Below are 16504 nucleotides of genomic sequence, written 5' to 3' on the forward strand. Positions count from 1 at the left end.
ATCAAGCATAGTTCTATAATGTTGTACAGTACATCCCAGCAGAGTCTCCTCCCCTCTACAAGTCAGCTGTGCTCATCCTTTGCTCTTTGTCTAAGCTGTCTTTTTGGCTGATATGTATATCTTTAAAAATGTTTACATATCTCTCTATTAACAATTTCATTTTACTAGGGTAGTAAATTAAGCTTCTCAATAAATAGCAAAAAAGTTTCAGTGGCAATCCCTGTTAGTTTTGCTGATCTGGCAAACCAAAATCTCTGTAAAAATCTGTAAAATCAGTAAAAAGCAATAAAACCAGGATCTCTGTAAAATGGCAAGCTGCTACCATTGCATTGTTGATGTTTTGACTAACTGTCCCTTACAACGGTGACTCCAGCAAAATAATATAGGTGTGAAATATGGATACAGTAAGTTATGGATCCAGAAATGTGCTACTTGAGCAGAGCACCACCTACTGGTCGCATTAACACATTGCAACATAGTAAGGCCAGTTAATACTGTATACATTTCATTACTGTTATCCATGCAGTATTTAAAACCTTCATATTTACGTTCAGGAGGTTCAATGTTTGCACACTATTTTATAATCTTTTTGTTTTTCTTTGTGAAAACATGCTATTCATACAAAATAGTCTTGTATCTTAATATGCTAGTCCAGTGGGTGCTGCTGATGGAAGGTGGCATTACAGCCGCCAAATATGATGAAGCAAAGCCAGTGCCATTATTGCATGGTCATTGTAAATGTTTCTGATCAAAGTGTATTGGCTGCAAGCTGAGTGTAAGTATTAAAGCAGTTATCAGCTGATTCAAACACTTAGTTGCCTGGATGTATGCAGTGTGTGCATTCATGTCATAAGGAACGAGGCCGATGAGCAGCTGGCTGACTGCAAGGTTGTATTTACCATGCCATCTCAACTCATTGATGTGCCATACATTCTTTCATTGTACACACAATCTTTAGATATGTTAACATACCATACTAAGCCTTATCACTTATGAAGCCTATATACGTTATCTTTATGAGTGAATTAAAATATTTTCACACGGTACTTCATGAGATTAGCATAGTCAGAATCATACTTAGTTTTGGTATTTGGAAAGAAATACAAATTGGCATTTCTTGTTGTTTTTCAGGAGGCCCAAATATATGGGCTATCACTTCTGAAGAAAGAATGAAGTATGACAAGCAGTTTGACAGCCTTAAACCAATTGGAGGTTATGTTACAGGTTGGTGTGTGGGCCTACAGTAAACAGCCCTTTCCAATATAATTCGAAGATGATGGTGATAAGTATGTGATGTCAATCTGACCTTTCTTAGGATTTAGTAGACATACACAACTCAGAAGTGGTTTATCATTTCTTTCTTTGGGGGGGGGGGGACTGTATACAGCTTGCCCAGTGCTGTACAAGCTGGATCTTCTCCCAGGAAGCCCAGTGGGAAATCTGTCTTCTGTTAGATTCTACAACTCAGCGAGCTATCCAGCCACCTATTTTGAAAATAGTTCACACATTTGCTTTGGACCTGAAGTTTGGCATAAAATATCTGTTGATTTGGAGCTAGAGGTACTTCTAGATTTGGCAAAACCTATCATTGCCATTCTTCTTTATTCATCTTCTTTAAGAAGCAATTGGTATACATGCATACATAGTGCTATGTTCTATCCATACTAGTGGCATGACCTAGAGATTTTAGATCTCAGAAGAGGACATATTCGGTGTTTAACAGTAATTTAAAAGGATGAAATGGACATGGACCTTCCTATATGAAGGAAGTCCACTTTGCCATCTTTAATATAATTTAACATTAATGGAGATAAGGTGGCTGTACCCTGTTAAAATTATACTACTTTTCTGTTATTTTAGTCCCTGATGAATTTTTCTGCTGTTTGAAAAAATACCCTAAAGAGGACAGATTAAATGCTTAGCATGCTGAAGTTGGGCAGAGGGTGGATTTGATTTCAATCAAATTTTAAAAATAGATTTTTTAAAAATTGAAGTTGTGGTTTAAATTAATTTGATTTTAAAAGATCAACCACCCTGGTTGTGCATCACAGAGATGAAAGGATCTGATAAGGGCAATGTGAGATTTCCACTTGAGACTACAGAAACTTTCTGCCAGTAGGAGCAGACCATTCTGATCTAGAGAGACAACTAGTCCCCCCTGGCATAAGGCATTTTATTATGTTCCTTAGATGGAAGGAACTTGGAGAAAATGCAGGCAGACAACAGACTGTTGACTGATGGATGGTATCAAATGCTCTATGTAGGAACAGAATTTTTAATGTTAGCTTTTTAAAGGAACCTTTGTTAACAGTTACAGACTTTAAAAACTGAGATGCATACAGGTGGTGCCTTTAGGGGGTGGAATAGAAATTTGTGTTGCTAGAGATCTAGGTAAACACCAGGCCCCAGTGCAAGGAAATGAGGTGCACTAGTGTTTACATTTGTTTCCATCCACTAGTGTAGACAGATAACTGCTGGATATCTGTAGAAATTTATTTTATTTTATTTTATTTTATTTACATACCACCCAGTTAGCGAATTCACACTACAATGGGTGGTATATAAACAAGGAAAGCCCCACAATCCCCACCCACTTCTTCCCCATAAAAACTGTCTTAAAAAGGAGAATCCCTGTGGTTTGAAAAGTTGGATGCAGTTCCACTTGCAGCATACAACAGAAGAGCAGTGATTGGGAAACCTAGAAGCTCTCCATGTGAAAACATCTCTGGTGTTAGCTCACTCCATGTTTAAGTACTATTTCTACTCTGGAGTTTTCATCTAACTTATTTTCATTTTCTTATTATGTTTCATTTTACTGTTATAAATTGTCTTGAACTATTCAGAAGAAGTGCAAAATTAGCATATAGGTTTAGCACATTAGTACCTCAGCAAATAATCATATGGGACTATTCTGTGACTTAGTTAAATGGATTATACAGGAGACACATTGATACTCGGAGGTAGAGCTGTTTCATGGACGTGAGGAGAGTCCTTGTTGACATGCTGCCTCCTTCCCAGTCAACTCAGTCCTCCCAACTCTGCTGCTTAGAGAAAGAGTGAGAAAGTGGGCAAAGGTGACAGATTGCACACACATGATTGTGAGGAACAGGTAAGAATGCCTGTGGAGTATATGAACTGCTGACAAACCTCTCCATGCTCTCTTTCTGGATGTTGTGGCAGGGAAGGCGGCCACCCCCAGAGTACGCACCTGAAATGTGCAGTTGAACGCAGGTACAGCTGCTTATATAAACAAACAAACAAAAAAACCAGCCATCCTCTCCTATTTGTTCACCTGCATTCTCTATTTGGGTGATAAAGGAGAGTAACCTCTGCACCATGAGCCCAGTCCTTTCTTCTGCTTGGGCAGCAGCACACAGTGAAGACAGCATACAGAGGGATTAGTCGCCATCAGTGTTCTCACTTGGTTTGGGGCTTCATGGGCCCGCGTGGCAGTTCCAGTATCTTCCGTTCCCCCTTTGGGAAGCAGATAGGTGTTGTGACCATTGGAAATCTGTATCCTAATGTAGGGTTTGTCTACAGACCTGTTTTGAAATGTGCTAAATAGAGTGCTAGGATATGATCTTCACATCCAAATGGCACACAGAGCTGAAACGACTATTTGGTCTTCACCAACCCACTGTCAGAAGTGGGAGGAGACAGGAGGGGGAATGAGGGGGATTTGTGCATGCTTTTCTCTTACAGAGCCAGTTGAGAAAAGCAAATAAAAATCCCCCTCTTGTCCCCTCCTGCTACTGCTGCTTCACTAGCCTCTTTTAAAAAGCCAAGCAACACAAAGAGAGAGAGAGAGAGAGAGAGAGAGGCATACAGACACACACAGAGAGGTGAACAAATGTGCACAGGAGAGCTTGGCTTTCCAAAGGCAATCCTTTGCTGTCTTTGGAACTTAATCACGTCCATGGAGCCAAGGACTGTGTCATGAAGCAGCTCTCTTTGCCCATATCATGAATTGAAAGAGGAAAGCTTCCTTTGGTCTGTTCCCAGCAGTCATGCACGCTGGAGACAAATCAAAGTAGAGCAGTCCTACTTGCACCAAAAAGGTAGAAGTCCCTCTAGAGTCTGCAGGGCTATTTGCATGAGTTTACAAATACGTTTAGTCAAGTCATCTTTGGGACTTCCCCACAATTGTTAAAGTTTTCATTTAATTATATGAATAATCCTTGAATAACAATATAAATTTTAAAGTTTCTTATTCAGTGTTTGTAGAGTAAATTTGCATGGCAAGTGGCAAATAGTTGTAATCGGTTGTGCATTGAAGGAAGGAAAGAAGGGAGACCTAAAAATTTGATCCAACATGTGATTTGTGTTCTTTAGAAGTATTTTAAGAAAGGGTATCGAATTCTATTACAATTTTCTCTCTCTTTTTTCATATAGGTGATCAAGCTCGTACCTTTTTTTTACAGTCAGGTTTGCCATCTCCAGTCTTGGCTGAAATATGGTAAAGAGATAAACACGATATCTAAAGTTGTTTGTTTGTTTGTTTGTTTGTTTAAAATATTTTACCGTGCCTTTCCCCTTGAAAAAGGACCCAAGGTGGCTTACAAACAACAAAAGACAATATTTAAAATTGAAAACAGTGAGTATACAAATGATGGTTAACATAAAAGAAAATATTTAAAACTACAAACTGAACAAGATGGCATCTTACAGCATTAACAGGCGGTATTATGGCAGAGATCAAAAATTCACTCTGAGAAATGGAAAACACAAAAATGGAAAACACAAGTAGTACTAAAAAACCAGTCAAAGCAATAATGTATAACAGTAACTAAAAATCACACACATGTAGCTGGTTTACTGAGGGAAGGCTTGCCTGAAGAGAAAGGTCTTTGCATGCTTGCAGGAGAATAGCAAAGATGGAGCCAGCCTGGCCTCCAGTAGGAGGGAGTTCCAAAGTCTGGGAGCAGCAACAGAGAAGGCTTTCTCCTGTGTCCCTGTCAGATGAACCTGTGATAGAAAGGCCTCTCCTGATGATTTTAACACCCAAGCTGGCTCATAATGGGATATACAGTCTTTGTGATAGCTAGGGCCCAGGCCATTTAGGGCTTTATAGGTTAGTACCAGCACTTTAAATTGTCTTTGGTAACTGATTGGCAGCCAGTGGAGCTGCTGTAACAGGTTATGTGATCCCTGTAACCAGCCCCAGTCAGCAATCTGGCTGCATTTTGGACCTGCTGAAGTTTCCTGACACTTTCCATTGGCAGCCCCACATAGAGTGCATTACAGTAATCCAACCAGGAAGTAACTAGGGTGTGTGTCACACTAGCCAGATCAGATCTCACAAGAAATGGATTTAGCTGGTGCACTAGTTTTAATTGTACAAATGCACTCCTGGCCACTGTTGAGACCCAGGCATCCAGGTTCAGGGATGAATGCAAAACCACCCCAAACTGTGCACCTGCTTTTTTAAATGGGAGAGTAATCCCATCCAGTACCGGCTGCATCCCTATTCCTTGATCTGTCTTTTAACTGACCAGAAACACCTCTGTCTTGTCTGCATTATGTTTCAGTTTATTCACCCTCATCCAGTCCCTTACTGATACCAGACACTGATCTAGATCTGAAGTAGCTTCCTTGGATTTAAATGGCAACGAGAGGTAGAGCTGGTTGTCTCCTGTATACTGTTGACTCTGAACCCCAAAACTCCAGATAGTGTCTCCGAATGGTTTCCTGTAGATGTTAAATAACACAGGAGACGAAACAGAACCCTGATCCAGGTACTCCACAAGTCAGTGGCCAGGGTATTGAACCAGGAGTCTTCTGGCACTGCCTTCTGAGTTCTCTCCTCCAGGAAGGACTGGAGCCACCATAAAACAATGTCCCCAAATTCCATTTCAGAGAGGCGGGTCAAGAAGATACTGTGGTCAATAGTAGCGAAAGCCATTGAGAGGTTTCAGCAAAACCAACAGGGTCACAGATCCCTATCCAGTTCCCATCAAAGGTCATCTACCAAGGCGGCTGAACCCGTCTCTGTCTTGTAACTAGGCTTGAAGCCAAATTGAAATGGGTCTAGATCAGGGGTCAGGGAACTTTTTTACCTTTTAGCCCCGAAAAAATTTATATACGCCAACATTACCCCCTTGATTTGAAAGGAAGGATCTCGGTCACATGCAGCCAGTCGAGCGCTGCCGCCGAAGCCTCACCACCTGAGCTGCCGCTGCCGCGTTCTCCACTACTGCCTGGGTGGCCGTAGAAGAGCAGCAGGTGGCTCGCCCTCCGGGGGCACCTGATGCCGCCTCCTGCTCTGGCACTGGCTCCAGCGGCTGCTTGCCAGGGCGGCCGTGGGCCTCGCCGTCAAAGTGCCGTGACAGCTGCCGCATGGAGGGCAAGAGGCTCCTCCAAGCCTGGCTGACCATCGCAGAGATGCCACTGAAGGAAGCCATGTGGCTGGGCGAGTGCCGCTGCCACCCAACGGGCTCCTCCAGGGACAGGGTGTGGGGCAGCAGCCCAGTGCCAGGAGGCTGAGTCTGGCCCGGGCCGCCGTCATGGCTGAGCCCTCCCCCCTCCGCCACAGTCTACCTCTGCAGGCACTGGAAGGAGAGGCTCCTCCTGGCTGGGACTCTCCAGCTACTCGTCCTGACCTTGCCCTCCCCCATGGCTGGTCCTGCAACCGCCTCAGCTGCCGCACGCCATTGGCCGTAGCCTATCACCGGCTGCCATCCACCATGGTTTGGTTGCAGCCGGGCCGGAGAAGGGAGTGGGAAGGGGAGGCAATTGGGCTGCTGGGAACCCCCCCTCCGGGCAAAGGAGGAGGAGGAGGAGGGAAAGGGGTTAGGGTCACATCTTCATTACCCCCGGGATTTCCCTTTTTACACCATTTGGGGTAATTTACCCCTCTTCCCTGACCACTGGTCTAGATATTCTGTCTCATCCAAAAACCTCCGGAGCCGAGAAACTACAGCCCACTTGTACTTTCCCCAAGAATGGTATATTAGATACTAGTAGGTAATTATTCAGTATTGTGGGGTCCAAAGAGAGCCTTTTTTACAGTGATCTTCCTATTGCCTCCTTTAAGCCACCTGGGATCCTACTACATTGCAAGGACGTATTCATCTCCTATCCAATCAGCCATTGCTTTTCTGGCAACTTTTATGAGCCAGGAAGGACAAGGATCCAGCAGGCACATCCTGAAGATCCTGACCACATCATCAGGCAGTAGCAACTGAAATTCATCCATTAACACAGGGGAAGCAGGGGGGCAGTTTCATTCACAGGATGTGGGGCTTACAGAAACATTTAATGTGAGCTCATGGAAAACTTTCTATCCTCCGATTTTACATTCTGGGGATCCCAGAGTTCTCTTTTGTCCTGGAGAAACCTTTGGGAGCCTTGGGACTGGATGGAGAGAGCATTTAGTAGTAAAACATTGCCACTGGTGGTTCTGATCTGGTGGTGATTTTATTATTAAAGGCTCAGCCCATCCCAAGGCACAGGGGAGGACTAGGGAGTCTCAGAATCTAATACAGGAGGATAGGAAGCTTTCCATGAATTTAAATTAAATGTTTAATTTAATTAAATTAAATGGCACTCCATGTGGGTTATGCCAGTACAAATTTACACCAATAGAATGTTGCCCATCTTGTTGTTGCATAGGTAATTGTGACTTACAGGCCCATGGTGACATGAAGTCTATTTGGTCTTCCAGTACAGTGGTTCTTAACCTTGGGTTACTCAGGTGTTTTTGGACTGCAACTCCCAGAACCCTTCACCACCAGCTGTGCTGGCTGGGGTTTCTGGGAGTTGCAGTTCAAAAGCACCTGAGTAACCCAAGGTTAAGAACCACTGTTCCAGTAGAAGTTGCTGCCTGCAGATATCACAAGTAGCAGATGGTGTATAGAAAAATAATGAGTAATCTCTGCCAAATATGAATAAAAAATGTAGTGAACCATTGCTTTGTGAAATGTATAGAAGTATACACTTAGTTATTATGTGTGTTACTGTTTTCAAAGGGCTCTTGCAGACCTGAACAAGGATGGGAAAATGGATCAGCAGGAATTTTCCATAGCTATGAAACTCATCAAGTTAAAACTACAAGGCCAACCCTTGCCTGTAGTCCTTCCTCCCATTATGAAGCAGCCTCCTGTGTTCTCTCCCTTAATTTCTGCTCGTTTTGGTAATCATGACTATTCAGAAAATATTTCATGAACATTCCTTATCTTCTCTTTACAGCTGTACGATAAGCATTATTTGATCATTTATATGTCAGCAAAAATACGGCTAAAACATAGGTTTCTTCTGTGCTTTGATGACACAATAATAGCAGTAGTTAAGGGCTCAGGAGCAGTACAGCTAGTTTGGTGCATCTAAGGGGTCTTTGGCTTTGTGTGTCCCAAGTAGCAACCTCCAGGGCCACTAAGGGGAGTTTCAAAAGCACCAACTCAAGGGCTTGCTGTTCTAAGGGAGAGGGATTAAATGTCAACTGGCATATGCCCAGATTTTTCAGATTGCCTAAAGTGGCTTTCCATCCAAAGAATTTTGTTCTATCACTGTTGTGAGCCTTGTGCATTAAGCTATCTGTTGGTTAAAATAAATGGTTTTGATTATTCTACCCCCCTTACTATCTGGGTTGTATTGTATGATTTTCTTTAATATTGGAGGAAAAGCTGTGGCACAAATAAAGTAAATTCATTTGTGGGCAAAAGATTCTTGCAAGAAGTTAGTCTGCATAGTCTTAACTAGAAGAGCTAAGATACAGATCTTGTGAACATCTGGAATGTCACTGTTGTAAGTTAAAAGGTAGTGACTTTCAGTACAAAAACTAATTCAGTTATTGAAAACTTATTTTTAAAACCAGATAAAAAATAAACAGCAATATGAAATAAATCAGTTACAATAAAATATAATTTCAAAATACACTTTGACAACAAATAACATAAAAATAGCAGATTAACAACCAGGAAGAACTGATGGGCTTTTAAATTAACTTAAAAGCTGCCACAAATGAGTTCAGCACACAAATGAATTCTGTACTGTAGGTTTCATCCCTGAGAAGACCCTATTTCAACAGCTATTTGATTTGTTTTTTGTTCATATTTTTAGGAATGGGCAGTATGCCGAACTTGTCTATTCCAGCTTCTGTTCCTACAATTACACCCTTAGCTCCCATGTCATCTTTTGCTTCTGTGACTTCCATCCCCCCCTTGGTTATTTCTGCTGCCCTGCTACCTTCTACCAGCACATCATCATTGCCAAATGGAACATCCAACCTCCTTCAGCCATTACCTGTATCGTATTCTTCAAGTAAGTATAACCATGTGTCACTGTTTTGAGTTTTGGAAATCTGAGCCAAGTGCCTCTGAGTAGAAAAACCAGAAGTCTCTCCTTTTCCTCACAAAGTTGCCATTTCCCTCATCCCTCTGCCCTCCTCTTTCAGACTAATTGCTTCCTACTGGAATTACTGCTGTTTTCCCTGTTAGCAACAGCTAAACACTGCCCATTGTTACATTTTTAAAATGAAATGCAACCTTAGACACCGAAAATAGAAGGCAGAAAATATAGTGGAGTGGGTGCTTAACCTTTTTTCTTATGCTGCCTGTGACGTTTGCCCCTTTGTGGCCCCTATTTGTCTCCCAAAAACAGAGCTCACAAAGGCAAACCAAAAAAACCACACCTTTTCACACGCTGCCAGCAGTTGATTTCTTTATCAACGTACAGTGGTACCTCGCTAGGCGACCCCTCTGTACGACGAATCCACAGGACAGTGACTTTTTGCAATCGCTATAGCGATTCACAAAACAGTCATTCCTATGGGGGAATTCCGCTGGACGTTGATTAGGTCCATGCTTCGCGGACTATTTATTCACAAGACGACGATCTTTACAGCTGATCGTTGGGTTCCTAAAATGGCTGACCTGTGTTTTCCGGACCCATGCTTCGCAGGGCAGCCATTTTAACAGCTGATCAGTGCTCGGAAAATGGCTTCCCCTGTGGGTGATCTTCGCTGGAAGACGAGGTAATTTCCCCATTGGAACGCATTAAATGGGTTTCAGTGCATTCCAATGGGGAATTGTTTTTCGCATGATGACGATTTCGTTTAACAACGATTTTCCTGGAACAGATTATCATTGTCATGCAGGGCACCACTGTACTTTGCTTAGGAAAGATGAAGGTCCATTCAGTTTTCTCTTTTTCTTAAAACAGCTTTATTAATTACAGATGCTTCTTTAATAATTCATAAGTATTTACTTCAGGTTCATCAAGCATCAATCTTCTATTTAAATCTCACAGGTTACTATTCACTCCTCAGACTAATTACACCTCAGATATCCCAACTATCTCTCCCCCCCCCAATCCAACTCTACTCCAGACTGTAAACTAAACTCCTCTCTGGCTCCAGCTTTTAACATCTCTAGTGGCCCCACCTCTCAACCACATCAGCATAAAACATGAATAATGCATGACTTATGTAACATAATAAGGGTGAACGCCACACTGCCACGCCAGCTTTCTTATCCATACTACCTTTCCCCATATGGAGGGGGAAAAGGATAGGCACCCTACATCTTTCCTTTTGCTAGGTGTATTAGTGTTGGTGCTGATGTGATGATGTTAATTTTAAATATGTTGAAGTTATTGTTAAATTGTTAGAGAAAATCCACAGCAAAATATGTTGCATTCATCCTTATTAATGTATATTTTAGTGGTTTAAATATTATTACTTCGAATAACTTGAAATGGGTCATCAAACTCAGTCACCCACTAAAGTAGTGAGTTAAATTGCTGATTGTTAAACCTAAAATAACATTGAATTTTCTGATTAAATTAATGAAATTGTAGCTATTTTTTTAAAATAGCAGATATGTAGAAACAAATGGATTTCAGGTCGTCCAAATGATTCCACAAATGTGGAAGGAAAGGGTTAAGCTGCCTGTTCCCATCATCCCTCCCTTTCTAAATTAAAGCTTCAGAGACTGTTTTGTTAAAGAAAACAGAAGCCCAAATGATACTGAGAATCTTGCACAAATTCCTATTTCTTGTAGAAAGCCACAATTTGTGTCTGGGCTAATGGTCTACCTTTGTTTTCTACTGGCTAGTAAAGAATCCTGATCCCAGCAACAGTTATGTACATTGTAATCACTCAAAGGTTGTTCAACATTAATTAACTAAATGTTTATTAAATGTTTATTATTAAATGTTTATTATTATGGATTGTAGATGAGAGAAAAGTTGGACATATGGAGGGACTAAAATGGAGAATGCATGGGATAAATGAATAAAGAGTAGGGTACATGTATATTGTAGCAACCCCAGACCTACTGGAGCATCCCACCCTGTAGTTATGCTGCCACCAACCATTCGCTCTCCCAAGTCACCCAGACCAGGAATGGATTTTAATAAACAAGAGAACAAGGTTTATTGAAAAAACAAACAGGGTAAATAAAAGGATCAGGTAAATAGGATACTGGAACTTGGGATAGTCCCAATCATACACATACAACAGATTGGTTCCCACGGAATACTTTAAGGTAACACACAGACCCTGAACTTATCCGTTCTGGCTACCTAGATAGAAACCTGAACCTATCAGGTATGTACTCTCTGAAGAACAGTTGTACTCAGTCTGACCCACAGACTCCAACTCCACTTCTCCACGTCAGCTCTCTTACGAAGGACTTCCCCCAAATATATACAGTACAGCTCCTCCCCCCTGATGTCCCGCCTTCCACTCCCCATAGGATGGAACTTTCACTCCAAACCCATGACAGACAGGTACCATCAGTGCTGTATGTGACATATATTATGTATTGGGATACTATAGTCAAACCTGTTTTCAAAGCTGGCCCCTTTACATAATGCCTATGTACAGTATCTGTTATGACCCCTGCATGGTATGGTTTATGGCATTGTTCAACACAACTAGTTAATTGTAATGATGGGATTTCTGGTCATATAGCAATCGGTGGTGGTTGTCTTCCACTGCAAAATGATTAACTTGATCTGTTTCTTTATTATTTCAGCACTTCCTCATTCCAGCTCATATAGTTCCATGATGAGAGGATTTAGCGGTGCCAATATCCAGAAGACACAATCTCTGATAGATTTAGGATCTAGTAGGTATGCATTTACAGGCACAAAAATGTTCATGTCTCAGTTATCAACTATAACCTGAGAAGTAACTTACACACATTTGAACAGGGACTGGTTTTCAATAATTTTTAGTAAAATTGCTAGATTACAGCAAGTACTGTATGTGCTAGGCTCTTGGAAAGCGCATGGCACTTGGAAAGACTTAAGTAATGTTTTCATGTAAAGAGTAGCATAACCTATTGCTGCCCACAAATGGAGGAGGATTTGCCAATTTGAATGTTCCATTATATTATGCTAGTGGCTTTGAAAGCATGATCTCATTTTCATATTGCAGTTCAAATTCTTCTTCGACTACCTCACTAACTGGAAATTCACCGAAGACTGGCTCTTCAGATTGGGCAGTTCCACAGGCTTCCAGATTAAAATATAGGCAGAAATTTAATGGTCTTGATAAAAGCATGAGTGGATACTTGTCAGGTTAGTATAAAATTTTACCTCATAAAATGCAGATTTTTTAAAAGAAAAAATAGACACATATTTTTAGTTTTGTGTAGAATCCAGCCATTATTGCTATGTTTTCTAAAGAGGTCACATGCACATACATGGTCCTTGGTTGTTCTCTTTGGTAAGACTGGACTTTGAGATTTACGAACAAGTCTACAGTTTCGGTTCTGTGAGGTAGGAGGGGTGGAGACACCCTTTGCCATCTATTTTTTCACTGTGATTGCGCACAATTATTAAATCCAAACCTGACATAGGAGTATCATACTCCACATCTCTTTTCCAGAGTTTCCTTTGATCTCCATAACAAACAAGTTAATATGTATGATAAGTAGTCTCTTACATCAGTAATATGGCTAGGCAAAAGACCTGAATAAATTCAGTTTTCAATTTATATTTACTGAAGAACAAGGTAGATAGGATATCAGAAATGGTCAGCTGCTTTAAATATATAGTGAAGCAATAGAATGTACCTTTAGGGGTCTAAAAACCTAAGAATAAACTCCTTAAAGTAACTTGTACACATAGATGGGAAACCTTTGTTTCTTGTACTGCAAATGATAGAATACTACACACATCATGGTGAGCAGGCATTCTGGGAATTGCAGTACAAAACCCAATTTTTCCCTGCCACTTGACAGGCTGCAGCACTGAATCCCTGTCTCCCTGCTCAGAGACAAAGCAAGATATCAAAATGGAAAAGTATATCTGTGAAGAGTAGAAACTCCCATAAAGAGGGTGAAAATTCAGTCTTGTCCAGTCAGTAGTCTGTGATGACCTGCTAATTCGTCCTGAAAATGATATTTGTCATCCATATAGTGAAGCAGGCTTCGCCTCCCTGACATCCCCCAGGTGTCTGTTGGATAACAGCTCCCATCATCCCAAGATATCATGACCCAATGGCCATTCTGGTTGGGTGAGGGGAATCAGAATTGAGGTCCTAGTTATAGCACATCCATGCGATACTAGGTTGGGGAAAGACGATGTGAAGTACTGAGTTTTGTAGAGTAGAAGTGAAGAGGATGGGTCAGCTTTGGATGTGTAGTAATATGGGATGATATTGGTAAACGCAGCTACCGGTGTGTGGTCACATCTGAGCATGTTTCATGACTGCGGGCATTGAAATATGGATGGAAGTGGGGGATCAGTTTACCACAATGTTATTTCTAATTTCTGAACTAATTGACAAAATATTCTCCTTTATTTATGCAGTAGGGGAACAGTAGACCACTTCTAAGCACTCTGTATCTGGAAATTCTTGAAAAACTTTTGCCATCAGTCAGATTTGATTCAAAAGCTTATAGTTATTATACTGTAAAAGGATTATAATTTTAAAAGGAAAATTATCATTTTGTAATAAACTTCCTTCAAATGAACTAATTACTGTCAAGCCTAGATAGGGAAGTAGAACCCCATTATAAATGTACAGTATAGTGTAAATACATTTGTTTGTTGGAGGATTTTCATGATGGTGTTAGCGGGGCTGTAATCCTATACTTATTTACTTGAAAATATACAGTATCTTAAAAATTGTAATGGCTCTTACTTCTGAGTAACCATATCCAGGATTGTGCTGTGGATGCATCTTTGTAGGGCTAGGTCTCTTTGGATAAAACTTAAACTTAAATCCAGTTGGATAGTTGATTTATTATTTACCATCTGCATCATGAGTTCTTTGGTCTAACTAAATGTGCATATTAACATACTTAGTAAATGTAATATTTGATTTACTAAGGATTTCAGGCAAAAAATGCCCTTCTTCAATCAAAGTTATCCCAGACCCAGTTAGCTACTATTTGGTAAGTTTCTTTATATATTGATAAAGACCCTCATACTTTTGTGATACTTTATGACAGATTCAAAATATTATCAAGTGCAGGATAACTTTTGAAGAAATAGTAAAGTATGTTTTAAATGTTAGTATCCATGTTGTTTATGTAATACTGTACTATATTTTAATATATTATTTTTTGGGGTTACAGAAGTTTGTGGTGGAAATGAGTTTACTATATTAATTTAACTTCTTTCAGACTGCTGCTTGCTTGCTTGCTTGCTTGCTTGTTTGTTTGTTCCCCCTGGAGCAGATAGAAGTCAATAGTGGAGAAATGTTTTTAGCGCCTTGATAACATGTCTGTGCACAGAAAAGTTAAGCATGGGCTTAATTCTTGACTTAAAATCAGTGTAATGAGAAAGAGCCTAGATTCCCTTTACAAAACATTGGGGTCATATTTCTGGTCCCTCTAAACAAGTATCTTAAGAACATACAGTACACAGAATTTTACCGTGTGCTAGTTTAAAATGTTACTTATTCAAAGTTAGTCCACTTGATAATGTGTCTTTGACACTGCTGCACTGAAGCAGATACTGCTAGCCTTTTATCAGTATCAGTAAGTTTATGATTGTCATTTGACCTGTTCAGATACACATCAACAAATGTACACACAATACAAAGAACACAGAAAATTTCAAAAAGCAATGATAATTTATCAAGCATCCAATAAAGAAGTTCTTCTTCGTGTTACAGCTTACTGCTGCCCCTTATTCCCACAATTTTATTGACGTACCTGTTCTGTCCTTCCTAGGTCACTTGCTGACATTGATGGTGATGGACAACTGAAAGCAGAGGAGTTCATCTTAGCTATGCACTTAACTGATATGGCCAAAGCTGGGCAACCACTCCCCTTAACCCTGCCTCTTGAGTTAGTGCCACCTACTTTCAGGTGCATAACACAAGGTGACCTGTTAATTTAAATTCTGTGGTAAATACTAAAAGACCTAATGTAAAAACGGATATACTATTTCTTCTCTTTAGAAATGGAAAGTGTGTTGAAAATACAAATTGTCTTCTGCCAACTTATCAGAAAATACAAGAAGACCCTCCACAAAAACTTCCAGGTAACAATGAGATTAGAAGCTTTCACATTAGAGTGTAAAGGTGTCAGGGTGGTGGAGCTAGGTTGTATTGATTATTGCTAATATTAAGTTTTTATTTTGTTCTTACTTAATAGGAACTATTCAAGTACTTTAACTGAATTATGGAACTCAAATATGCGTTGTTATTTTTTACAGAAACAGTTATTTTAATCCTTTGTCAGTACCTCAAAGGATTAAAATAAAGACAGCAGTGAAAATGAACAGAGAAGGGCTGTGTTCTGGGATGTAGGGAAGCAACAGGCAGGATATGAAGAACACTTGGCCTTAAAATCAGTCCAGTTCTGTGTTCATATAAATAACACTTCTCCATTTGTATTTTATATTTTACTGGGCATTTTTCAATCATCTATGCTTATAATTCACCCATGTCCATTATTTTGTGTTGTTCAAGCAAAGAACCTGTGCTTGATCAATTTTTGTAGCTGATTCTACTTGCTCTTCTTTAATCTAGTTACCTTTGAGGATAAGAGAAAAGCCAACTATGAGAGAGGCAACATGGAACTTGAGAAACGCCGTCAAGTCCTGTTGGAGCAGCAGCAGAGAGAGGCAGAACGTAAAGCTCAAAGGGAGAGAGAAGAAAAGGAACGGAGAGAGAGAGAACAGCAGGAACAGGAGCGGAAAAAACAACTGGAACTGGAAAGGCACTTGGAAAGACAACGTGAACTGGAAAAGCAAAGAGAGGAGGAAAAGAGGAAGGAAATGGAAAGACGGGAGGTTGTTTTCTCCAATATTTTTGCATTAGATTTGTGAGAGATGTGTGTTTGATTTAACACTGTGATTATATTATTTCCTTGAGTGCATGTCCATTTTTGTGTGTGTGTAATCCTTACATATACACTCATTTATGTATGAGATTTGTTTCCTAGCTAACAGCCCAAAGAGCAAAGCTAGTATAATAGGAGAAGGACAAACTGGGAACAAATGTCTTTTGAGGAAGTTGTGGGTTCTGTTTGCTGAGTCTCAAAATGCCCAATGAGGTTATTTTCTGATAACTTAGAAAATGGTTAAGATGGATATTGTCTTA

The 16504-nt window shown here is 40.4% G+C and overlaps 1 protein-coding gene across 11 annotated transcripts in view; it reads left to right on the top strand.

Moving 5' to 3' along the window:
* ITSN2 (intersectin 2) overlaps positions 1 to 16504 on the top strand; it is a 137374-nt gene that overhangs the window by 22599 nt on the left and 98271 nt on the right. For all 11 annotated transcript variants that reach the window (XR_012080246.2, XM_020796749.3, XM_072976725.2 and 8 more), the window contains 10 exons: positions 1132 to 1224; positions 4393 to 4456; positions 7968 to 8131; positions 9058 to 9258; positions 11976 to 12072; positions 12380 to 12522; positions 14282 to 14345; positions 15129 to 15266; positions 15359 to 15441; positions 15932 to 16194. Coding sequence is in view for 10 of the 11 variants with exons in the window: in XM_020796749.3 (XP_020652408.3) it covers positions 1132 to 1224; positions 4393 to 4456; positions 7968 to 8131; positions 9058 to 9258; positions 11976 to 12072; positions 12380 to 12522; positions 14282 to 14345; positions 15129 to 15266; positions 15359 to 15441; positions 15932 to 16194 (1310 nt within the window). In the remaining variant the exon portion in view is untranslated. The remainder of the gene's footprint in view (positions 1 to 1131; positions 1225 to 4392; positions 4457 to 7967; positions 8132 to 9057; positions 9259 to 11975; positions 12073 to 12379; positions 12523 to 14281; positions 14346 to 15128; positions 15267 to 15358; positions 15442 to 15931; positions 16195 to 16504) is intronic.

This window comes from Pogona vitticeps, chromosome 1 (genome assembly GCF_051106095.1).
Source record: "Pogona vitticeps strain Pit_001003342236 chromosome 1, PviZW2.1, whole genome shotgun sequence".
NCBI lineage: Eukaryota > Metazoa > Chordata > Lepidosauria > Squamata > Agamidae > Pogona > Pogona vitticeps.